Source organism: Oncorhynchus clarkii, chromosome 14 (assembly GCF_045791955.1).
Source record: "Oncorhynchus clarkii lewisi isolate Uvic-CL-2024 chromosome 14, UVic_Ocla_1.0, whole genome shotgun sequence".
NCBI lineage: Eukaryota > Metazoa > Chordata > Actinopteri > Salmoniformes > Salmonidae > Oncorhynchus > Oncorhynchus clarkii.
Genome location: NC_092160.1, coordinates 26,113,739 through 26,138,471, shown reverse-complemented (window position 1 = coordinate 26,138,471; position 24,733 = coordinate 26,113,739). Strand labels below are relative to the sequence as shown.

Sequence of the window (24,733 nt, the reverse complement as noted above, 5' to 3'; positions counted from 1 at the left end):
TCAAGGGTCCAAGAAATCCATCATCATTGTCATCGTCATGTTCTCCATTCTCCAACTCTCCTTCTACCGTCTCCTTTTCTTTCTCAACATCCTTCATTTCCTCCAGAGCTGGGGGTGTTGTGTTGTCCATCATTCCCAGGTGAAAGGGTGATATTCCAGGGGATGTAGTTATCCTGATAACTTCACTCCAATGTGAGTAGGCCTAATCCTCTTTGTGAGTGAAAGATGAGTCTCCTGAGTAGAGATTATATGTTCCAATGTTTAAAAAATATATTTTTTAAATCATATACAGCACAGAACACACAAGCAAATTAAGGTATTTGAATATGTAGTTAAGGATAAAATAGTAATGAAAAAAAGTGTAAATTCATTCACTAACAAGAGACACAAGAATAAGCTATAGCTACAACACATTTTTTAAAACAGGTAATGGTCTGACAATGAAATTACAAAGTCTATTTAGGTGTTCCAATAAGGATGCTGAAATACTGATAATAAAAGTTGCTAGCAGTAGCCTACCTTGTGCATTGAACAGCCTCCCCTTGATAAATCTATGTAACACTTTATGGACCCTAGGGGTTCATTTAGTCCGTAGAAATGACACCTGTACAGTCGGTGGACTGCAGTAGGATAGGATAGACTCTAGCTCTGTCTCCCTGCGTTATCCCTGATGTGGCAGTATTTTGCATGCTGTGACGCAACAAAGTTTCCAAACATTCTGGTGAGTGAGTGACTGTAACTGACAGCATGGCATTGAACTGCAGGTTGACAAGAGTCTCTCTTGTTTGTGTGTTATCTAGGAAATACATCTGCGTCATCTGCATCAATGTCATATGAATAGGCATCCTCTGTCAGAGGAGGCTGGTGGGAGGAGCTATAGGAGGACGGGCTCATTGTAATAGCTGGAATGGAATTTTTGTAACGGTATCAAACATATGGAAAATATATTTTGTTAAATTCGTTCCATTTTGGCCATTACAATGAGCCCGTCCTCCCATATCTCCTCCAACTAGCCTCCTCTGTTCTTGGTCTAGTATCCAAATAGAGCCCCACAGTGGAGGTGTCATAATACCCATAAAACCTAGCGGTCAAACAGGGAAATGGTTCCAATAATTTTTACAATAACTTAAAATAAGGGCTGTGTTTTGTGTAGGCTTACCCTGGCGTGACATTTTGATAACCATGTAAAACTCTCTCGGACACGGTGACTTTTATTCATATATTTTACTCTCATATTCGAAAAGGCTAGTTAGCATCAAAGTAGACATCATGCAAGACTACAAATCCCTGCAAGCTCCTCTAGCTGAAGCTTTTACTAAGCAGGTATTGTGTCAATTTAAAACATTCACAATAGTTTTTTTATTATTATTATTATTTTTATTTTTTTACCTTTATTTAACTAGGCAAGTCAGTTAAGAACATTTTTTTATTTTCAATGACGGCCTAGGAACGGTGGGTTTAACTGCCTGTTCAGGGGCAGAACGACAGATTTTGTACCTTGTCACCTTCCGGTTACTAGTCCAACACTCTAACCACTAGGCTACCCTGCCTAGTTCACAGAATTGTCCATTTAAAGCAATTTTGCCAATTTACTCATTACTACATTTAGCTAACATTAGATAGTTAATCCAGAGATTCTTACCTTTGCCTCGATTAGGCTGTCTCGTCCAGATCACCAATGGTATTTGTTGGTCTTTATAATAATCACATTAGCAGCTAATTAGCATTTAATTTTTTTACAGGTAAATACAGGCAATTATATTGATGAAAGCCACCATGTCCTAGAGAAATTGACATGGTTATGAAAACGTCACGCCAGGGCAAGCCTACATGAAACACAGCCCTTATTTGAAGTGTTTCTATAATCTCCTATGGGAAAAATGTATGGTAGAAAAAATTATTGGAACGTTTCCCTGTTTGACATCTAGGTTTTATGGGTATTATGACACATGTGGTACTCTATACAGAATGTTTTACTAACGGGCCTAACTACTATATGATATTTAAAAAGAATCTTAGGTGACTTGATTAATGTCACAAATAAATAAATAAAAATACACTGCTTTTTTGGGGGACAGATTGTGCTGTGAACATGTTTTTGGACAGAATGTGAAATGTAGGATGTAAATGCATAAATGCTATACAAACACCAGTAAAATCATTTATAATATTTGTTAAATGAAAATGATGAGGGGAACATGGGAGACATAACAATGTTTGTTACTAGCTAGGTTTAGATCGCATTGGCGACAGATTTTCATGCCAATATTCTAAAATCCGCATAAAAATAATATGTGCATTTTCCCACCATTTATATGTTTCCATTAAATTTACTTCATTGTTGCAGGTAAAAGGCTGTGCACACACCCTATAGCCTATAGTAAACTTCATGCCATCGCGTTTCCACCGACATTTCTCGCATAATTAATTTTACTGACACAAAACGATCCCACCTTGTCTAGCGTATTTTGTTTTGTCAACATTTGAAAAGTTTACAGAAAAAGTTATGTTTCTGTATCGACATTTACGATACTTTACTTGCTTGCATAAAAAGGTTGGATATAAATCTGGTTACTAATCACGTTTCCATCCACCGTTTTTATGCAAGCAAAGTCATGCCTTATAAAAAAAATGACAGCTGTGAAGTTTAGGTACAATTGTATGAATGCCAACGGATAATTTGTTCGTTCGACATGGTGGGATCTTTTTGTTTCGGTAAAAATAACTATGTGAGAAATTGCGGTGTAAACGCCTTTATGCGCAAATATTGACATAACTATCATATCGAAGTAAACTTGGAGTCAGTAATAACTATCATATCGAAGCGATGATATGGTGTGTGGTTCTCCAACTACCACTCGGGAAGCCATGCAGTTTATTAGGCGACAGATTATGTAAATTATGATGAACTTCACATGGTGATGAGGTTGATGCTAATTTCGATGAATATCGAGGGGTCTTATTCTGGTCACATGATGATCGATGCTTGTCTGCCGTTTGACAACAAAAAAAATGATATACTCGCTCTTATCCATAATAATCTCATCATGTAAACTAGTCTAGCTACACAGCCTGGTCTTCACTAGTTACCACATTTACAAAGTCGTAAACCCCGCCCATTTCTACAATTTATCATACAATGTGATTTTAAACCGATCCTTAACCCTAACATTAACCACACTGCTAACCTTATGCAAACCCCTAACCTTAAATTAAGACCAAACAGCAAATATTTGTTTTCATTAAGTTTTACAATAAAGCCAATTTTGACTTAGTGGCTGTGGTAACTAGTGGTAACCGCACAGCCTATCCTCACTTTATATGCGAGCTATTGGCTGGAGCGCATGTGAGGAGACCAGAGTAGGCACATTTGCTATTTAACGCAACAGTTTGTGACAAAACTATCTGTTCGGTAGGCCTACATGAAAACTTACGCAAGAAAGTACATTTTGTGTGCACTACATCATCACGCAACAAGTACGTTTGTTGGAAACCATTTGTGGAAAAATGTTCATATTTTTTTAATGTGGATTTTAGAATATTCACATGAACATTTGTTGCCAATTGGATGGAAAACTATCTGGTAACATGCAAACATATTAAAATGAGGAAGGCACTTTGTGTTGTCATCCACCCTGAATGTTTCATAATACTGAGGTCATCTGATATAACCCTTACTCCATTTGTGCAATACTGTAGGCTACAGTAAAATGGTAACCTTAGGTGGAGGCCTATGGTCAAATATTTCAACATTGTCTGGTTTTTGCATGAATCATCACACAACTTTAAACGAAATAAAAGAGGACACAAAAGTTTATATATTCACACAGCTTTAAACATAAGGTTTTTAAACTTAACAAATCTTCATATTGTTTTACAGTAACAAAGTACAAGAGGGCCCCCTCTAAAGATAATACTTTGGCGCCCAACTATTGGTCATTGAGCCACTGTGCATCCATTGGAGCTCTCCATCAGGATATCACACAGGTTGAGGTTCCAGTCAGTCTGCTGGGGATGCCGTCTGGCTGCTTTGCTGTCTCAGATGACCCTTCCAACTCTGGGTCAAGAGACATGCCCATATTCTCCCCCTCTTCCTCAGCAATGATCTCTTCTTCGTCTATCTCACTCTGAAACCTTCCATGTCTGATGTCCATCTCCCCCCCATCTGCTTTGAGAATGGACTCTTCCTTCTGGTTCAGATGGGTTGATGTAATCTGATGTGCCTCTAATAGTGCATCCGATGAAGAATTCTCGATTCCTGAGTGAAAAGCACACCCAACATAACATCATGATATAGGAAACAAACAACACAAGATACATCTCACACAGGTGTGTGTACAAGTGTGTACCTGTAGTGTCATCCTGGTAATCTTGTAGGTGTTCAGTGTCCTCGCTCTCGTCGCTCCCGGCTAGCCTCTGATGAAGATTAATCCTATCTCTCACCTCATACACACACACATACATGAACACACGCAGAATATACTAGAACGTACTGGGACTACTGTCTCTGAAGAAATGTTTTGGACAGGTACGAGAACAGTATACACAGGTTATGAAAAGATCCACTACACTGTCTCACTATGTGAATCATACCATGTTCTCCTGTTCTAGGGGAGATTCCACTCTCACCTTTTGGGGGTTGATAAATCGGCCCCAGATGAGCCTCAGGTAGCTAAAGAGGAGGAGGACACTGAGGAAGGACAAGTTACTGGCCACACCCATTACTGCTGACAGTGTCGGGAAGTTGTACAGGAAGTACCTGATGAGGGGAGAGAGGAGCAGTGGTGTAAAGTACTTCAGTACTTTAACATACTAATTAAGTAGATATTTGACAACTGTTACTTTTTCTTCACTAAATTCCTAAAGAAAATAAATGTACTTTTTTACATTAATTGGAAATGTATACTTTTACTTTTGATACTTACACTACCGGTCAAAAGTTTTAGAACACCTACCTATTCAAGGGTATTTCTTTATTTTTACTATTTTCTACATTGTGGAATAATAGTGAAGACATCATAACTATGAAATAACACATATGGAATCACGTAGTAAGTAACCAAAAAAGTGTTAAACAAATCAAAATATATTTTATATTTGAGATTCTTCAAATAGCCACCCTTGCCTTGATGACAGCTTTGCACACGCATTGCATTCTCTCAACCATAAAATAGTAAAAATGAAGAAAAACCCTTGAATGAGTAAGTGTTCTAAAACTTTTGACTGGTACTGTAAGTATATTTAAAACCAAATACCCAAGTAGTATTTTACTGGGTGACTTTCACTTCTACTTAAAGGTATCTTTACTTTTACTCAAGTATGACATTGGCTACTTTTTTCACCACTGGAGAGGGAGGGTTAGGTCATACTTTCAAGTAAATGTGTTACTTTAAGTAAATCAAAATATTTCATACTTGTTAAAGATTTAATATGAGGTAAAGCTAACCTTATGCCAGTGAAGTGAGCGTGAATGTAGAGATTTGCTGAGTAGATCTGCACCCTTTGAGACTGGATTTCAATGATGGCTCCTATAGAGGGGGCATACTATATATAGAGAGAGGGATTAGCCCTGTACATACACACACACATACACACACACTGGGCGGCAAGAGACTCACAGAATCCTCTCTGTATTCGGAGAAGAGCTCCACCTCTACCAACTGTTTCTGGTCAGCCGTTCCAGCCAGGAAGAACGGGATGAGAAACAGTGTTCCCAGAGTCTGGAGCAGGCCGGAGCGATACCGCAGCATTGTCTAATAGAAACAGGACATGGAGCAGGACACCCTATGGCCAATGTATACAGTTTCTAATGCATATTTTAGTTTATTGTCCATTGCCACATTCCTCTGACATACTGTACCTCTGTCATAAAGCTTATTACACTGTAAAAAACACTACATAAGAGATATCATAAGAAGTTCTATAGTTATATTTAACTATATAAGAGATGTCATAAGCAGTTCTATATTTAACTATATAAGAGATGTCAAAAGCAGTTCTATAGTTATATTTAACTATATAAGAGATGTCATAAGCAGTTCTATATTTAACTATATAAGAGATGTCATAAGCAGTCATAGTATGCGGTATGACAGCTGCGTGGGAGGTCAGTGTGGGGCAGCGGCGTACTCACAAAGCGAGAGCTGGAGCTGAGCTGCCTTACCTGAGACAGCGAGGCAGACCAACATGGTGTTCAATTTACCAATACAGGACAATCAGAATATTTAAATGTGCAGCTGATTTGTTCAGATTCAGAAGATATAGATTGTTCCCCATTGCTGGTCAATTTGGTTGCAGCAATATACAAAAATCGAACATACACTCAAAATACACCACACCAATACAGATCAAAACAGATTAATGTTAAAAAGTGCAAAGCAGGGTTGTTTAATATGCAACTATGAGATGCACATGAACAAATCCAACACAATACTTGGTATTGCCAACACTGGTCAACTCACAGATCGTGCTGAAGAGGTCACAGTTTGCCCCTGTCCGGAGTAACAGAACATCTTGACCATGAACATTCCTAACTCCTGATTGGCTGGCGACTCGGGCATCTCCAGCTCCAGAGAGATCCGATAGGGCTGGCCGTATGTCATCACCTTCAGAGGGAGGGTTCAAATGAGTTCAAACATCATAGTGAAAACCTCCCAATTAATTCTGTGAATTTGGAAAACGTTTCAAATCGTTACATAGGCTAATAAAGGTGGATGGATAAACAGTGTATATAAGGATCACCTGGTTCTTGCCATTCCTCAGGAGAGATACGTTGGCGGTGGGGAAGGAGCAGAGAAGAGAAGCTGAGGAGTCACAGTCCGTCCTGCAGAAGGAAAGGGAGTCAAAAACGTAATGAATTCCAATTATTGCAAAAGTATGTATGCACTTTAGGTAAGAGAGAGAGAGAGAGAGAGAGAGAGAGAGAGAGAGAGAGAGAGAGAGAGAGAGAGAGAGAGAGAGAGAGAGAGAGAGAGAGAGAGAGAGAGAGAGAGAGAGAGAGAGAGAGAGAGAGAGAGAGAGAGAGAGAGAGAGAGAGAGAGAGAGAGAGAGAGAGAACGAACCTGCACCAAACCTACACCTAGACCACAGCATCACCAGCCACACCCCAACCAGCTAAGATCACCGCAAGCAAACCCTGGCCACACCCTATATAGGCCCTCCCATATCAGACCTATGCCCCTTCTGCCCCCTATGCCCTTTGCCCCTAAGGCAAGGACCACAACATGACAGCAGGACATATGCCCAGGCCATGAGTAGAGCAACAGGCCCAACCACACAAAAAAACACTAGACACTATGGAACACAAAGCTCTCACTATCGCAACCTGGAATATACAAGGTCTGAGGTCATCTACCTTTGGCCTAAAGAGCAGGAACGCAGACTTCATCAAATAAATTGGAAATACAGACATTGTCATCCTACAAAAAACATGGTGTAAAGGAGACGGACCCACTGGTTGCCCTCTAGCTTACAGAGAGCTGGTAGTCCCATCCATCAAACTACCAGTTGTGAAACAGGGAATTTGGTATAGAGCAGACCTAACCCATTCTATTAAATTAGTCAAAACAGGAACATTTTACATCTGTTTAGAAATGAATAAGGAAATTATGTCAACAGAGAAAAATGTCTTCATGTGTGCTACCTGTATCCCCCCAATAGAATCCCCATACTTTAACGATGACAGATTATCCATCCTAGAGGGGGAGATAAACAATTTCCAGGCCCAGGGACATGTGCTAGTCTGTGGCGATCTACATGTCAGAACTGGACAAAAACCTGACACCCTTAGCACACAGGGGGATAAACACCTACCTGGAGGTGACAGCATTCCCTCCTCCATATGCCCCCCTTGTCACACCCTGACCATAGTTTGCTTTGTATGTTTCTATGTTTTGTTTGGTCAGGGTGTGATCTGAGTGGGCATTCTATGTTGGATGTCTAGTCTGTCTGTTTCTGTGTTTGGCCTGATATGGTTCTCAATCAAAGGCAGGTGTTAGTCATTGTCTCTGATTGGGAGCCATATTTAGGTAGCCTGTTTTGTCATTTTGGGTTGTGGGTGATTGTCTATGTTTGTGTCAGCACAATTCTCATTATAACTTCATGGTCGTTATTCGTTTTGTATAGTTTGTATTCAGTGTTTTAATTAAAAACTTCATCATGAACACATCATCATGAACACATACCACGCTGCACAACTACGACAACATAACCAACAAAAATGGGTCACAACTCCTGAAGCTCTGTCGGATGCTGGGTATGTACATAGTCAATGGTAGGCTTCGAGGGGACTCCTTTGGTAGGTACACCTATAGCTCATCTCTTGGCAGTAGTACTATAGACTACTTTATCACTGACCTCAACCAAGAGTCTCTTCGAGCGTTCACAGTCAGTCCATTGACACCCCTATCAGATCACAGCAAAATCACACTCTACTTGAACAGAGCTATGCTCAATCGTAAGGCATCAAAGCCAAAGGAACTGAATAATATTTAGAAATGCTATAGATGGAAGGAAAGTAGTGTGGAAATCTAACAAAAACAATAAGACAACAACAAATTCAATCCCTTCTAGAGAATTTCCTGGAAAAAATGTTTAAGTTTTACAAACATTTTGACATGTGATAGCTTCCCTATCAAATCTAAAAATTTCAACCTAAGAAAATTAACAATGACAAATGGTTTGATGAATGCAAAAACCAACGAAAGAAATTGAGAAACCTGTCCAACCAAAAACAGAGACCCAGAAAACCTGATACTATGCTTTCACTATGGTGAATCACTAAAACAATACACAAATACACTATGGAAAAAGAAGGAACAGCAAGTCAGTAATCAGCTTCAACGTTATTGAAGAATCCATAGTGTCACGTTTACTCCCGCTCCCACTCGCTCGACGTCGCCAGTTTACTCACTATTACGCAAACCTGCCACCATCGTTACGCACACCTGCGCCTCATGACACACTCCTGCATTCAATCACCTTCCTGATTACCTCCCCTATATCTGACACTTCCCTTGGGTCTTTCCTCAGGCGTTATTGACTCTGTTTCTGTTTATATGTTTCATGTCTGTACGCTACTCTTGTTTGGTTCCATCTTCATTTATTTATTAAATTCACTCCCTGTTCTTGCTGTCCGATTATTAGCGTACACGTTACACATAGAATCTAACCACTTCGGGGAAATTGGAAAAATCTATACAAACAACGACACAGAGTTATCTATCCAAAACGGAGATGAATGGATAAACCACTTCTCCAATTTGTTTGTCTCTATAACAACGAACAAACAGCAAAAACATAGACATGATCAAATACAGATCTTAGAATCAACTATTAAAGACTACTAGAACCCACTGGATTCTCTAATTACAGTGAATGAACTACAGGACAAAATACAAACCCTCCAACCCAAAAGGGCCTGTGGGGTTTGAAGAGAGAGACAGACAGTGAGTGAGACAGAGACAGACAGTGTGTGTCTATGAGAGAGAGAGAGATAGCGTGTGTGTGAGAGAGAGTGAAAGAGAGAGCGAGAGACAGAGAGCTAGACAGAGTGTGTGAGAGAGAGTGTGTGTATGTATGTGTGTAAAACACACCTGTAGTAGTAGTGGACAGGTGTACTGTAGGTAGCTAGGGGCATGTAGGAGTAGTAGAAGCTCCCGTAGAGGAAGATGGCGGTCCATAGTAACAGTCCCAGAGCACACAGTAACAACGCTCCCTGTAACACCCTCTGACGCGCCTGCAGTGTTACCATGGTAACAGTGTCCTGGAGCCAGAGCAGCGCCGGTCCAACTGGATCACCTGACCCATGATGACCTCCGGCGCCCATAGGTTCCGTTCCTGTGTCCATCTCTGGAGTGTGGATGATTTATTCTGATGCTTGATAGAACTTCTCTGGTTAAGCTATCCGGTCAGGTTCTCATAAAAAATATATATATATTTTATTATCACATAAACGGGATAGGTGCAGTGAAATGTGTTGTTTTACAGGGTCAGCCATAGTAGTACAACACCCCTGCAGCAAATTAGGGTTGCTCGCAGGCACATCAACAGATTTTTCACCTTGTCGGCTTGGGTATTTGACCAGCAACCTTTCAGTTTCTGGCCCAATGCTCTAACTTCTAGCGTTTGATCAATTATATGAACAGAGCGATAGACAGACCTATATCTGAGGGCTAATGAGAAGAGACTATTGAGGCCTGTGTGCCACAGGACAGAGGGTTGAAGGCACAGACAGTGATCGCAGTGATGATTTTGAGTGGTATGAAACCACTGGGTCTAATTTCACAAGTCACAAGTGTAACCAAACTACATCAGATGACTAGATGAGATGAGTGAAGTTTGTCAAGATCGAAAGGGTAGCGATTGAATACAGAATATCCCTAAAAAATGATTTATAAAGAAACTAACAATGGACACTCAATTTACCTAAATATACCAGCAGTAACAATTAATACACGTTTAATCTTGTCCTCCAATGATAAAACTGTGGAAAAATATATAGTCCCATATTAATAAACTCTCTGTTACTGACAGAGAGCACACTGCCAAAGTATTAAAACTCACCTCCAAATGTCTCAATGACCTCGGATATTGGTGCCGAGATAAAATAAAATGGTGTTATTGTTTCAATAACTTATTTGATAACGAGCAGTAAAAGTTGTCCCCCTTCTCCCAACTTCTTCTCTAAGAGCATGTATTGCAGCACAGACAAAAAGACATAAAAACATGCTCTCAGTGCCTTTATAGACAAGCTCTCCAATAGGCTACTGAGATAGAAAAAAAACACCGGATTGGTCGCGTCTCTCACGTAGGGTTACAATAACCAAAACAAGAAGACAGGGAGTTATTTTGCAAACAGAACATTCAACTGATATCAGTATCACGCATACCAGCACAAGTCATTTCTCATTTATTTGCATAAGGAATTGCTCTTCACAGACTTCAGATGTGTTGTTGAGTAATATTTTGGATGTTGAAATATCCCAATATTTGGTACCAAATCGGATCCAGTTTCTTCACGATAGGATATTAAACAATTTCCTGTCTCTGGAATGGATATGAATTCAAATATAATAATATTAATATTTTATATATATATGTTATTATTATGCATATTTTCTCTATTAGCTTGCAGTGAAGTGCATGCATTACTTAGCCTATAACAAACTTGAGATCAAGAATGCAGCGCCAAGGCTTGTTGAACAAACCCGAAACTAAAGTACAGTCCCTGTAGCTCCGCCCACGGTCCGCCCACGGTTCCATCGTTGTTTCTGGCAACATTGTATCCATTGTGTAACCATTTCTATTTGGGGCCTTCTGCTGCAGTGTTGCCGTGTTCGTAGTTTCCAGCAAATCGAGCTACTTTAAAAACGATGCCGCGGCTGAAAATGTATTGGTCGCGGGTTGCGGGTTTTTGGGGTATGTCTATGTTGCACCGCGGCCGCCAAGGCATACTGCTCTTAAAAATATATTTCACTGTGACCTACTCCTGACTGTCACGCAGTGAGAAAGGCTGTTGCTGGGTGGGTGAGTGTGTGTGTGTGTGAGTGTGTGTGTGTGTGTTGAGAGATCACTACAGTTATTGGCTGAGACAACTTTTTGGGTAGATATGTAGGCTATTTACATTGTCATTATGGAGAAACCTTTTTCCATAAAACATATTAATACTCTAGAACTGATGCACATCAATAAATAATGGTGAGAAAGCACTGGATAAATACTTAGGGCGCACTAGAGTGCATTACATAAATCCGCTCGGAGGTATTTGAAACTGTAATCTAATTATAACTGTTTAAATAAAACGGTATCATGCGAAGTGCTTTAAGCATGCTCAGTTCTTTGGTCTCGGGGGCTGCCGGAGTGGACATTTAAAATGGAAGTTATGGAACTCCCTCGCATGATTATTTTTATGGGGAAAACTCCTCAAAGAAACGGACACGAGGCTAAATGTATAGAATTAAAAATGTGCCTCTGTTGGCCATCAAGTAGCCTATTAATGTATATGCCATTGTAGGCTACCATTTGATACAATACATATGTTGAAATTACGATATTACTGGAGTCACTGCAAATCAATAATGTGCCACTTGTGAAGCCCACCCGGAGCTGGCAAAACTATTTAATAAATCGCCTACAACTTCAGTTTATTGTTGTTGTAGACTTGTGTTATTATGAACACATTAGATTGACTGTAACAGTAGTCATATTATGCTACAGGTAAAACAAATTCAAAAAAATAAACACTGGCAGCTGTTGACAAGCATATTCAGTTCATATACATATGATTCATATTTAATTCAGTGATTGAAAGCATGACCTCATCCTCAGTAGCCTATTCCAGCAGGCTATTGGGGGAAAAAGCACTTATTGCGAAATGTCCTCGCTATTCATGTTGAATAAATTAGTCTGTTAATTTGAACTAAGCAAGCTGCTAAATCGTTCAGTTTACATATTGTCTATGCTACTGTAAACTATCTGTCTTTATCTAAGCGAACTATGGCAAAATGTAATTAGAATCATAAACCCAGATTTGTGTCTGTAGTCTATGCCTATTGAAATGACAAGTCATTCTCGCAAACGGGCCATTTATAACGACTTAGTCTTAACTTAGTCTTAACGTCTGGAACATAATAACAGCACAATTGCCAGAAAATAGCTTAACATTAGTTTATAATAGCAATAAGGCACCCCAGTGTGCCTTAAAACTGTATCCAGGCACTCTGCGTTGCATCTTCTTAAGAATAGCCCGTAGCCGTGCTATATTGTCCATATACCATACCTCGTGTGCCTTATTGCTTAATAATAGCAGTCAAGTGAGTTAATTAATAAGGGCGAATTATATTTTCTCTTGTCACATATTAACATTCCTTTATTTTGTCATAGATTGAAATACCCGATTTTTTCTTCTAACTTCATTACAAGTTACTATGGTATTCCTTCTTAATTATGTCGATAACATTATGGAAAATGGGTTTATTGTATAGATATGGCAACTCCTCTTGCTGTGAATTGTTGTGTGTGTGCTAGTTTTCAGGCCTTTTGGCGGGTTTTGAGTGGTAATTTACTAGAAATTCTCGTTTTACCTGGCAACCCTGGTCTGCTGATTTGTTGTCGCATTGTCGGATGACAGTTAACTGGGAAAACAAACATCCCGTTTTATAATCATACCGTCCACTGTCCCTTTGACTTTTTCTGCTCTACAGACAGACAGGATGGATTTCGGATTTCGCTGCCCCGTTATCCTTTGCCTAACCCTGGCGGTTTTGGCCTCGGTTCTGGCCGATTTGGATGACCCTTTAATGGGGGCACCCGGGTCTTCTGTCCGTTTATCGGAAAACGACCCAGGTTTGAAGAAGGCACTGAAGTTTGCAGAGGACCGCTATAACATGGGGTCCAATACGATGCACGTTCGTAGAGTTAGCAAGATCCTCTCTGCCAGTAAACAGGTAGACTACACCAGTGTTGTGAAAATGTTATTTGTTTATATATTTTGTATCTCATAATAATAGCCAAAAATCAAGTTACTGTTCATTGTGGTTGTAGGTCATAATACTCTATCGTGGGCTGTTCGAGGGTGCTCTCGAGCGGCTACTCTAGATGTTCTTTACCATTCAGCCATCATATTTGCCACCAATGCTCTTTATAGGACACATCACTGCACTCTATACTACTCTGTAAACTGGTTATCTACCCGTCGCAAGATCCACTGGTTGATGCTTTTTTATAAAAACCCTCTTAGGTCTCATTCCCCCCTATCTGATATACCTACGGTAGCCCTCATCCTCCACATACAACAACCGTTCTCACAGTCACTGCTCCCGAGTGGCACAGCAGTCCAAGGCACTGCATCTCATTGCAGTCGCTAACGTTATATAGCTGCAGCGAACTGAAAAGAGGAGCAACCCAGGGATGCGTGTGCTTTGGGGACCTTTAACAGAATTAACTACAGTCCCTGGTTTGAATCCAGGCGGTGACAGTCCCTGGTTTGAATCCAGGCTGTGATTGGGAGTCCCATTGGCGGCGCACAATTGGCCCAGCGTCGTTAGTGGTTTGGCCGGGGTAGGCGGTCATTGTAAATAAGAATTTGTTCTTAACTGACTTTCCAAGTTAAACAAAGGTTAAAAAAAACATTCTAATTCTGTTAAAGGTCCCCAAAGCACACGCATCCCTGGGTTGCTGCTATTTTCAGTTCGCTGCAGCTATATAACGTTAGCGACTGGAATGAGCTGCAAAAAACACGAAAACTGGACCATTTTATCTCCATCTCTTCATTCAAAGACTCAATCAAAGACTCAATCTGTTTCGCGTGATGCATGTCTATATTTTCATGCCCTTTGTGCTGTTGTCTGTGCTCAATAATGTTTGTACCGTGTTGTGTTGCTACCATGTTGTTGTCATGTTGTGTTGCCACCATGCTGTGTTTTCATGTGTTGCTGCCATGCTATGTTGTTTGGCGCAGTGATCTAAGGTACTGAATCTCTGAATTTCTACTGTCTTTCTTTCTCTACTGGAGCAGTTGTGTTCGGCTCTGCACGGGCCCTTCAGGACAAGTCCGTCCAAAATCATATCAGATCTGACCCAGTTAATTACTTATTTTTTTGCCATGTAGCGGTGTAGCTTACTACTGGAACTACGTACTACTTTTTTTTTAGCTAAAATAAAATATGGGTGAAGTAGGCAAGAATCTCATTCTCAGTGTCTGACCTGCCTAATTCTTACTTGAAACATAGTTTTTGTGTTTAATAGGCTAAATTACACATTCTGTTAACATATGAACCCCAAGTCATCTGTCTTGCAATTTGTACCCTGACATTTCAGATTTACAAGTAGTTTGGATGTAGTGAACTACTTTTTCAGATTAACTTTAGTGAAGTCAACTATATATTTCTTAATGGTAGCTTTAGTGTAGATTAACTTCTTCCAGTGTGAAGTAATTGGTAGCTTGGTAAACTATCTTTTTAGAATAGCTTCCCCAAAACTGCCCTCAACAAACCCATTGTCTCAGCTAGACTAGCCAGTTAGTGCTCTGCTGAATTAGATACCTGTATTTTCCAGCATAATCAGCCCCTTTAACTAGGCCTATAAATGCCATATATTGGTCTTGAAAGTGACGTTAGAGCTAAATTGTAAGCTAGATGGCAAAACAAGAACCGCAGAGTTGATTTAGTTTATTTTTCATAGAGGCTGACCTTCACTGTGCATGGACTCTATGTGTTGTCTCTGTGTATTGACTCTGTGTATTGACTCTGTGTGTTGTCTCTGTGTGTTGTCTCTGTGTGTTTTCTCTGTGTATTGTCTGTCTTGTAGCTGGTGAAGGGAATCCGATACAGCATCATGGTGGAGCTAAGTAACACCCAGTGTAAGAAGGCTGCCAGACTGATGACCTGTGACTTCTACCCAGAGGAACACAACCTGAAGGTGAGGCCTGTGTGTGTTTGTTTTTCTGTCTTGGGATGATAACAGTGTGGGTTGTTGGAGGGAGATAGTGTTACAGCGAAACGAATGTCAGTCCTCCTCATCAAATCAAAACCCAAAGTTTTACAATATTGAAAATTGGCAAAACCTAAACCACAAATGTAAATAAACTGTCAACACAGAAGTGGCCAGCATCAAGGCCATTGTGTGTATGTGGGTCTATTTTAGGTTATTATTCTATCTGTCTGTTCTCCCTTCCCCTAGTCATGTGACCAGGACCTTGTGATAAATAACTTGTCATGAATTTTACACTGTTATCCCTTGCTGCAGCTGTGTGCACAAGCAGTCAGCTACCCCTTATTTGTTCCGCATGTGGTATTTGTTTTCATGACTTAGCAGAAACTTAATCAGAAATGTCTCCAAGGTCAAGGAAACAAAGTGTTCATAGTGTTCACCCCTCTACTTAACTTCTGTATCAGTTCAGAAATAGACTGTTGTTGGATGTTTACATTAGGTCGCATACAAAGGATATGTATGTGCTTTACCATCACAGGCACAGGCATTTCACAGGCACAGGAAATCACAGGCATTTCTCTCTGAAATGCACACAAACACACTACATTCTATTATCAAATCAAATCACATTTTATTGGTCACATACATGTGTTTAGCAGATGTTATTGCAGGTGTAAAATGCTTGTGCTTCTAGCTCCTACAGTAAGGTAATATCTATCAAGTAATATGTAACAATTTCACAACATATACACACAAATCTAACTAAGGAATGGAATTAAGAATATATACAGTGGGGCAAAAAAGTATTTAGTCAGCCACCAATTGTGAAAGTTCTCCCACTTAAAAAGATGAGAGAGGCCTGTAATTTTCATCATAGGTACACTTCAACTATGACAGACGAAATGAAAAATAAAAAATAAATCCAGAAAATCACATTGTAGGATTTTTAATGAATTTATTCGCAAATTATGGTGGAAAATACGTATTTGGTCACCTACAAACAAGCAAGATTTCTGGCTCTCACAGACCTGTAACTTCTTCTTTAAGAGGCTCCTCTGTCCTCCACTCGTTACCTGTATTAATGGCACCTGTTTGAACTTGTTATCAGTATAAAAGACACCTGTCCACAACCTCAAACAGTCACACTCCAAACTCCACTATGGCCAAGACCAAAGAGCTGTCAAAGAACACCAGAAACAAAATTGTAGACCTGCACCAGGCTGGGAAGACTGAATCTGCAGTAAGTAAGCAGCTTGGTTTGAAGAAATCAACTGCGGGAGCAATTATTAGGAAATGGAAGAAATGCAAGACCACTGATAATCTCCCATGATCTGGGGCTCCACGCAAGATCTCACCCCGTGGGGTCAAAATGATCACGAGAACGGTGAGCAAAAATCCCAGAACCACACGGGGGGACCTAGTGAAGGACCTGCAGAGAGCTGGGACAAAAGTAACAAAGCCTAACATCAGCAAGGGCATTGAAGATGAAACATGGCTGGGTCTTTCAGCATGACAATGATCCCAAACACACCGCCCGGGCAACGAAGGAGTGGCTTCGTAAGAAGCATTTCAAGGTCCTGGAGTGGCCTAGCCAGTCTCCAGATCTCAACCCCATAGAAAATCTTTGGAGGTAGTTAAAAGTCTGTGTTGCCCAGCAACAGCCCCAAAACATCACTGCTCTAGAGGAGATCTGCATGGAGGAATGGGCCAAAATACCAGCAACAGTGTGTGAACCTTGTGAAGACTTACAGAAAATGTTTGACCTCTGTCATTGCCAACAAAGGGTATATAACAAAGTATTGAGAAACTTTTGTTATTGAGCAAATACTTATTTTCCACCATAATTTGCAAATAAATTCATTACAATTCCTACAATGTGATTTTCTGGATTTTTTTTCTCATTTTGTCTGTCATAGTTGAAGTGTACCTATGATGAAAATTACAGGCCTCATATTTTTAAGTGGGAGAACTTACACAATTGGTGGCTGACTAAATACTTTTTTTTGCCCCACTGTACATATATGGACGAGCGATGTCAGAGCGACATGGACTAAGATACAGTAGAATAGTATAGAATACAGTATATACTGTACATATGAGATGAGTAATGCAAGATATGTAAACATGATCAAAGTGACTAGTGTTCCATTACTTAAAGTGGCCAGTGATTTCTTGTCTATATCTATAGGCAGCAGGCTCTAATGTGCTAGTGGTGGCTGATGCTAGTGGTGGCTTAACAGTCTGATGGCCTTGAGATAGAAGCTGTTTTTCAGTGTCTCGGTCCCAGCTTTGATGCACATGTACTGACCTTGCCTTCGGGATGATAGAGGGGTGAACTGGCAGTAGCTCGGGTGGTTCATGTCCATAATGATCTTTTTGGCCATCTTGTGACATCAGGTGCTGTAGGTGTCCTGGAGGGCGGGTAGTTTGCCCCCGGTAATGTGTTTGGCAGACCGCACCACCCTCTGGAGAGCCTTGCGGTTGCGGGCAGTGCAGTTGCCATACGAGGCAGTGATAGAGCCCGACAGGATGCTCTCAATTGTGCATCTATAAAAGTTTGAGGGTTTTAGGTGCCAAGTCAAATTTCTTCAGCCTCCTGATGTTGAAGAGACTCTGTTGCACCTTATTCACCACACTGTCTGTGTGGGTGGTCCATTACACTGTTTATATACAAGTCATGAACACAGAAGCCCAATAAAATAAACACAGATTATCTCACTAACCATGTTTTCTCCGCTGACATGTTCTCTGTCAGACGGAGGTGTGTGTGTTTGAGGTCTGGGACATTCCCTGGGAGAGGAAGTCCACCCTGCTCAAACAGAAATGCCAGCAAGCAGGTTTGTGTCAAAGGTTTAACTTTGGGAACTAAATGTACCTTTGTGATTTTATTTGTTTAGGATTGTTTCTATAAATACTCATAGCTACATCTAATTATTTTTCATGATGCTTGCGTTTCAGTTGATCCCAAACCAGTTGAGACCAACAAAGTAGAATTTCTGTCCCTCTCCACCAGCAAACCAGTTGAGGTAATAGAAAACGTAGCGCTTGTTGTATGTGTGTTTGAGCGTGTTTTCTCGTTTATTCTGTATGCGTATATTTAATTTACTTGTCAATAATTAACTTATATTTTGTGACAGGAGACAGAGTATTTAGTGGAGCTTCTGGGTCAGTTCAAAGAGTTTATGGTCAGATACAATAGGACTTACAGCAGCAACGAGGGTGAGAGATAAATGTCAATCCATCATTTTACACAACATCGTCCATCCACCTCCACAGATGATAAGGTAAAACATCTTACCATAACATTTTTGTCTGATCTCTGACCTTTGCTGCTACAGACACTGAGCGGCGGCTGCGTATCTTCCATGAGAACCTGAAGACCGCTGAGAAGCTCCAGTCTCTGGATCTGGGCACAGCCGAGTACGGGGTCACCAAGTTCAGCGACCTCACAGGTGTGTGTGTGTGCATGTGTGGGAATGCAGATTAATAAACCCGATGCAGTTCCAGAACATCCACTGAGTGTCCCGAAGAGGTCACCGTCTGCTCTTCTGTGGAGCAACAGGACATACTATGTGTGTGTGTGTGTGTGTGTGTGTGTGATTCTGTGACCGTTTGAAACATGTTCCCTTGCAGAGTTAGTTAACCTGTTGAGTAATTCCACTTCTACATAGCTAATTCCAAAAGGCTACAGTACAATTCCTCAGCTGTACACTGTGAAAAATCCTAATATTCTTCCTCTCCTCCCTCTACCCACTCCCTCTCACCATCCAGAGGATGAGTTTAGGACTCTGTACCTGAACCCCCTGCTGAGCCAGCAGAAATTTCAGCGGTCCATGAAGCCTGCAGCCATGACCCACAGCCCCGCCCCGCCTAGCTGGGACTGGAGAGAGCATGGAGCTGTCAGCCCTGTCAAGAACCAGGTAGGACAGGGTTTAGAGATGGTCTTACAGACTGGAGATGACTACAGGTATGACTGTAAATGTGTATATATGATTGTATACTGCTCAAAAAAAATAAAGGGAACACTTAAACAACACAATGTAACTCCAAGTCAATCACACTTCTGTGAAATCAAACTGTCCACTTAGGAAGCAAAACTGATTGACAATAAATTTCACATGCTGTTGTGCAAATGGAATAGACAACAGGTGGAAATGAAAAGGAGTGGTTCTGCAGGTGGTGACCACAGACCACTTCTCAGTTCCTATGCTTCCTGGCTGATGTTTTGGTCACTTTTGAATGCTGGCGGTGCTTTCACTCTAGTGGTAGCATGAGACGGAGTCTACAACCCACACAAGTGGCTCAGGTAGTGCAGCTCATCCATGATGGCACATCAATGCGAGCTGTGGCAAGAATGTTTGCTGTGTCTGTCAGCGTAGTGTCCAGAGCATGGAGGCGCTACCAGGAAACAGGCCAGTACATCAGGAGACGTGGAGGAGGCCGTAGGAGGGCAACAACCCAGCAGCAGGACCGCTACCTCCGCCTTTGTGCAAGGAGGAGCAGGAGGAGCACTGCCAGAGCCCTGCAAAATGACCTCCAGCAGGCCACAAATGTGCATGTGTCAAACGGTCAGAAACAGACTCCATGAGGGTGGTATGAGGGCCCAACGTCCACAGGTGGGGGTTGTGCTTACAGCCCAACACCGTGCAGGACGTTTGGCATTTGCCAGAGAACACCAAGATTGGCAAATTTGCCACTGGCGCCCTGTGCTCTTCACAGATGAAAGCAGGTTCACACTGAGCACATGTGACAGACGTGACAGAGTCTGGAGACGCCGTGGAGAACGTTCTGCTGCCTGCAACATCCTCCAGCATGACCGGTTTGGCGGTGGGTCAGTCATGGTGTGGGGTGGCATTTCTTTGGGGGGCCACACAGCCCTCCATGTGCTCGCCAGAGGTAGCCTGACTGCCATTAGGTACCGAGATGAGATCCTCAGACCCCTTGTGAGACCATATGCTGGTGCGGTTGGCCCTGGGTTCCTCCTAATGCAAGACAATGCTAGACCTCATGTGGCTGTCAGCAGTTCCTGCAAGAGGAAGGCATTGATGCAATGGACTGGCCCGCCCGTTCCCCAGACCTGAATCCAATTGAGCACATCTGGGACATCATGTCTCGCTCCATCCACCAACGCCACGTTGCACCACAGACTGTCCAGGAGTTGGCGGATGCTTTAGTCCAGGTCTGGGAGGAGATCCCTCAGGAGACCATCCGCCACCTCATCAGGAGCATGCCCAGGCGTTGTAGGGAGGTCATACAGGCACGTGGAGGCCACACACACTACTGAGCCTCATTTTGACTTGTTTTAAGGACATTACATCAAAGTTGGATCAGCCTGTAGTGTGGTTTTCCACTTTAATTTTGAGTGTGGGTTGATAAATTTGATTTCCATTGATAATTTTTGTCTGATTTTGTTGTCAGCACATTCAACTATGTAAAGAAAAAAGTATTTAATAAGAATAGTTCATTCATTCAGATCTAGGATGTGTTATTTTAGTGTTCCCTTTATTTTTTGAGCAGTGTCTTTATGGATTTCTTTATCAGACAAATAACAACTTAAAAATGCTTTATATAGCATTCATGACTCTTCTTTGATGCTTCACTATTTGATGCTTCACTTATAACATAAGTTTAAGTAAGCAAAAGTCATACTTTCATTCATACTGTAGATATGACACAATTCATGGAAAAGGTGGAGGTAGGTAATGCCTGTGTGTGTGTATGGCTGATTATGTGACTTGTGTTTGTATTGCAGGGCATGTGTGGTTCTTGCTGGGCATTCTCAGTGACAGGAAACATTGAGGGCCAGTGGTTTGTGAAAACGGGTAAACTAGTGTCTCTCTCTGAGCAAGGTAAGCACAAGCATTGTAGGTATCATACACTCACCTGTACAACAGCACAGTTTCCATTTTCTCCATAACAGTTTTGAATTGATAGGACATTGAACCAATCACCCACAGAGCTGGTGGACTGTGATACTGTGGACCAGGCCTGTGGGGGCGGGCTTCCATCAAATGCATATGAAGCCATCGAGAAGCTGGGTGGTCTGGAGACAGAGACTGACTACAGCTACACCGGCAAGAAGCAGAGCTGTGACTTCACCACCGACAAAGTCACTGCCTACATCAACAGCTCTGTGGAGCTGTCCAAGGACGAGAACGGTGAGTGGGAGGAGAGGTGAAAGAGAGAAGAGGGTAGGGTAGACAGGGATAAAGACACGGATGATAGGTTGAAGGATTGGATAAAGATTGAACGATGCGGTACATATGGAGGAGGGTTGGCCATGTGTTAATCTTGGTTTCCTTCCCTTTTTATGTTTAGAAATTGCTGCTTGGCTGGCTGAGAATGGACCAGTATCTGTGGCCCTGAATGCCTTCGCAATGCAGGTAACCAGGGGTTGAATGGGTTCATGGAACAGAAGGAACAGAAACGAAACCTGGAATGAAAGTGATCCATACTGTTCCAGAACAGAACCACAAATTTAAAAGCATGGGAGCGGTTAATAACATTATTTTACGTTCCAGGCATTTTTTTCTATTCCCACAACAAAACGCCTATGCAAAGCCCTCACTCTGTCACTCAGAAACCTATTCCAGTGTCTGCCTGCAAGCTGAAAATCTTCACCTGTGTGTGTTTAGGCTACCTGCCCCTTTCCTCTTTTTGAAGCATAGGCTACTGTACTGACGTTACAGGCTTGATTCAGAAGATAGGGAGGGAGAGAGATTTTTAATTAGCTAGAGAAGAATGGATTTCATTTTTTCAATGCTAGTTAAGGATTCTATAGGCCTAGTGATCACGTTGGACTTATTAACTACAAAAATGTATTTTTAATTCTCTGCACATACAAGCTTGTTAGCTAGCTAAATCAAGTTTGTTTTCTAGCTAGCTCAAAAGACGTTCAAAGTTCCTACATAGAAGCCACTTCTCCTAGGTATAATTCTGTGGACCTAATTCATTCAATGCATGTCATAACAAGATGCTCAGCGCTTCAAGCCTCCTCAAACCTATCTCGCTCTCTCCCCAACTGCAAAGTTTCAGTCGCATCTTGCGCCATAGGCTACACTTGTCTGTCCATCACACGTAAACAACTAGCTTGCCTGCTCTTTCCACACTGATTGGTGAAGTAATTTAATGAGTTAAATGTAAAAAAAAGAGAAAAAAAAGGAACAGAAAGGAACAATATAAACCAGTACTTTTTTAGGGTTTGAACCGGTTCAAAACTTTATTTTGCTGGTCGTAACAGTGGAACGAAACAAAAAAACTTGGTTCTGTTCAGAATGAAACGATTGGAAAATAATTTTGGTTCCAACCCCTGCAGGTAACACCACTGCCATATCTTCCTTCTTCTTTTATTTGTTTACTTTTTGTGATATCCAATTAGGATCTTATCTCATCGCTGCAACTCCCCAACAGGTTCAAGAGAGGCGAAGGTCAAGTCATGCGTCTACCGAAACATGACCCTCTTAACCACACTTCTTTACACCCGCCCGCTTAACCCGGAAGCCAGCTGCACCAATGTGTTGGAGGAAACACAGTTCAACTGACGACCGAAGTCAGCCTGCAGGCACCCCGCCAGCCACAAGTAGTTGCTAGAGCGCAATGAGCTAAGTAAAGCCGCCCTGGCCAAACCCTCCCCTAACCCGGACGATGCTGAGCCAATTGTGCGCCACTCCCGGTCACAGCCATTTGTGACACAGCCTAGGATCGAACCCGGGTCTGTAGTGATGCCTCAAGTACAGCGACCGCTGCGTCACTCGGGAGGCCTGTCATATCTTTCTTAATGGAACTGAAATTAGCATCACTAAAACACAACTGAACAATGAAGTGACTAGTATCTATCTTTCTAATCCCACCTGCTTTTCTCTCGTTGTTTGTCCTCAGTTTTACAGGAAGGGCGTGTCCCACCCTCTGAAGATCTTCTGCAACCCCTGGATGATTGACCATGCAGTGCTGCTCGTGGGCTATGGAGAACGTGAGACTGACTCTTAACTACTCATTTACCTTACATTAACCTAGCGTAATAACAACACTGTGATGAGTGTGTGTCTGGTTGTTTCTGTGTACAGGTCAAGGCAAACCTTTCTGGGCCATCAAGAACAGCTGGGGAGAGGACTATGGAGAACAGGTAACAGAAAGCTGTCACACTGAACCTCTATGACAAGGCATTATGCGTGCATTTGTAAACAGTGTATTTGTTTACAATGCATGCATAATACCTAGTCATGCCTGAACTCTTGGAACATTTGACATGTGTATTAATTGCCTGACATGTCCTGTTGTGTGTTCCTTCCTTCCAGGGTTACTACTACCTGTACAGAGGATCCAGGCTCTGTGGAATCAACAAGATGTGCTCATCTGCTATTGTGAACTAGGCGATATGACACACACGCGCGAGCGCACACACACACGTGATCTGAATAATATTTTATTTCAATCTTCACCTGGGATAAAAAATTAAATAAAAAAATCCTACACCCCCCCAAACATACACACACACTACCTACAAACTGATAGAACTGCAACGTTACTCATCCCCTACCTTAATTGTGTAGTCAGAACACTGCATAATGCACTGGAAAACCTGCTGACAGCTTACTTAAATAGGGGAAGCAGCATTTATTCATACCCCATTCTTCTCTTTCAAAACAAACCAGCTCCGATGAAGCTATAGTTCTAAGGTAACACTGATCTTTTGTTGTGATTTTACTACTAGCCTTTAAGGATATTTTAATTGAATTGCTGTGTTTTAGGCAGAGGTCATTTCAGTCATCTCTTTACAATAACAGAGTCTAAATGATAAAGGGGATGTCATATATTTAGACTTCAGTCATGCTGTTTAGTGTCCGTTATGTTCCCCTTCATCTGACAACTCTCTGTGCGGATGCTCTAGTGTAGAATTAATGCTTGTGCATTTTTGCTAGACTTTTCGTCTGTTGTAACATGTTCTGTGCAATACCACATAACGTCAATCTCTCCCCTCAGTTTAAAACTTACAACTTCACTGTGCAAGTACTTATAATGAATGGGTTTGCATGTTTTTATTTTATTTTAAAAGGATCATACATTGACTGATGTGTAGCCTATTAACTGTTAAATATTGCAGTGCTGTGTAACTAGACAAACTAAGGTTTACTAAAAAAAAAAAATAGATCCATTAATAAAAAAAAATATCATATTCATTGTGGAATGTAATTTCTGAAGCCAATATCCACCGTATGTTGGTTGATTAATTGGAGAAACTATATAGTCACAAAAGCATGCGGTTCTTGAATACAGCCAAGCCCCGTACATGAAAACGACAAAATCT

General features: G+C 41.4%; 2 protein-coding genes across 11 annotated transcripts; one reads left to right on the top strand and one right to left on the bottom strand.

Moving 5' to 3' along the window:
* Positions 1 to 3,813: 3,813 nt before the first annotated feature.
* LOC139366446 (seipin-like) lies at positions 3,814 to 13,322 on the bottom strand. 3 transcript variants are annotated; one of them, XM_071103937.1, is made up of 10 exons: positions 13,168 to 13,322; positions 9,594 to 9,915; positions 6,742 to 6,823; positions 6,462 to 6,605; positions 6,134 to 6,163; positions 5,619 to 5,753; positions 5,447 to 5,544; positions 4,630 to 4,759; positions 4,350 to 4,443; positions 3,814 to 4,258 (listed from the first exon to the last, which is right to left on the bottom strand). In XM_071103937.1, the coding sequence occupies exons 2-10, from the start codon at positions 9,845 to 9,847 to the stop codon at positions 3,972 to 3,974; spliced, it is 1,254 nt and encodes a 417-aa protein (XP_070960038.1). In that variant the 5' UTR covers positions 9,848 to 9,915; positions 13,168 to 13,322; the 3' UTR covers positions 3,814 to 3,971. The 3 variants fall into 3 exon arrangements, with proteins under 3 accessions (XP_070960038.1, XP_070960037.1, XP_070960039.1); XM_071103936.1 differs by lacking the exon at positions 13,168 to 13,322 and adding an exon at positions 10,564 to 10,914; XM_071103938.1 differs by lacking the exons at positions 6,134 to 6,163; positions 13,168 to 13,322 and adding an exon at positions 10,564 to 10,760.
* Positions 11,264 to 24,733, top strand: LOC139366445 (cathepsin F-like). Of its 8 annotated transcripts, none has more exons than XR_011626761.1 (14): positions 11,271 to 11,418; positions 13,203 to 13,445; positions 15,307 to 15,417; positions 18,185 to 18,266; positions 18,388 to 18,455; positions 18,567 to 18,648; positions 18,768 to 18,881; positions 19,201 to 19,349; positions 21,182 to 21,278; positions 21,387 to 21,587; positions 21,748 to 21,812; positions 22,840 to 23,398; positions 23,493 to 23,551; positions 23,724 to 24,628. XR_011626761.1 is itself a non-coding variant. In XM_071103929.1 (14 exons), exons 2-14 carry the CDS (start codon positions 13,212 to 13,214, stop codon positions 23,796 to 23,798), a joined length of 1,428 nt encoding a protein of 475 aa, XP_070960030.1. In that variant the 5' UTR covers positions 11,282 to 11,418; positions 13,203 to 13,211; the 3' UTR covers positions 23,799 to 24,733. The 8 variants fall into 8 exon arrangements, 6 of the variants coding, with proteins under 6 accessions (XP_070960035.1, XP_070960030.1, XP_070960033.1 ...); XM_071103929.1 differs by having other exon boundaries at positions 11,282 to 11,418; positions 23,308 to 23,398; positions 23,724 to 24,733; XM_071103932.1 differs by having other exon boundaries at positions 11,282 to 11,522; positions 23,308 to 23,398; positions 23,724 to 24,733.

Bases quoted from the DNA above. Each gene is read 5' to 3' on its own strand.
- LOC139366446 (XM_071103937.1), bottom strand. From the start codon at position 9,847: ATGGACACAGGAACGGAACCTATGGGCGCCGGAGGTCATCATGGGTCA. The intron at 6,606-6,741 runs GTGATCCTTATA...CTCCCTCTGAAG, and splicing joins TGAGGAATGGCAAGAACCAG to GTGATGACATACGGCCAGCC. The intron at 4,259-4,349 runs GTACACACTTGT...CTTTTCACTCAG, and splicing joins TTACCAGGATGACACTACAG to GAATCGAGAATTCTTCATCG.
- LOC139366445 (XM_071103929.1), top strand. From the start codon at position 13,212: ATGGATTTCGGATTTCGCTGCCCCGTTATCCTTTGCCTAACCCTGGCG. The intron at 15,418-18,184 runs GTGAGGCCTGTG...GTTCTCTGTCAG, and splicing joins CAGAGGAACACAACCTGAAG to ACGGAGGTGTGTGTGTTTGA. The intron at 18,456-18,566 runs GTAATAGAAAAC...ATTTTGTGACAG, and splicing joins CCACCAGCAAACCAGTTGAG to GAGACAGAGTATTTAGTGGA.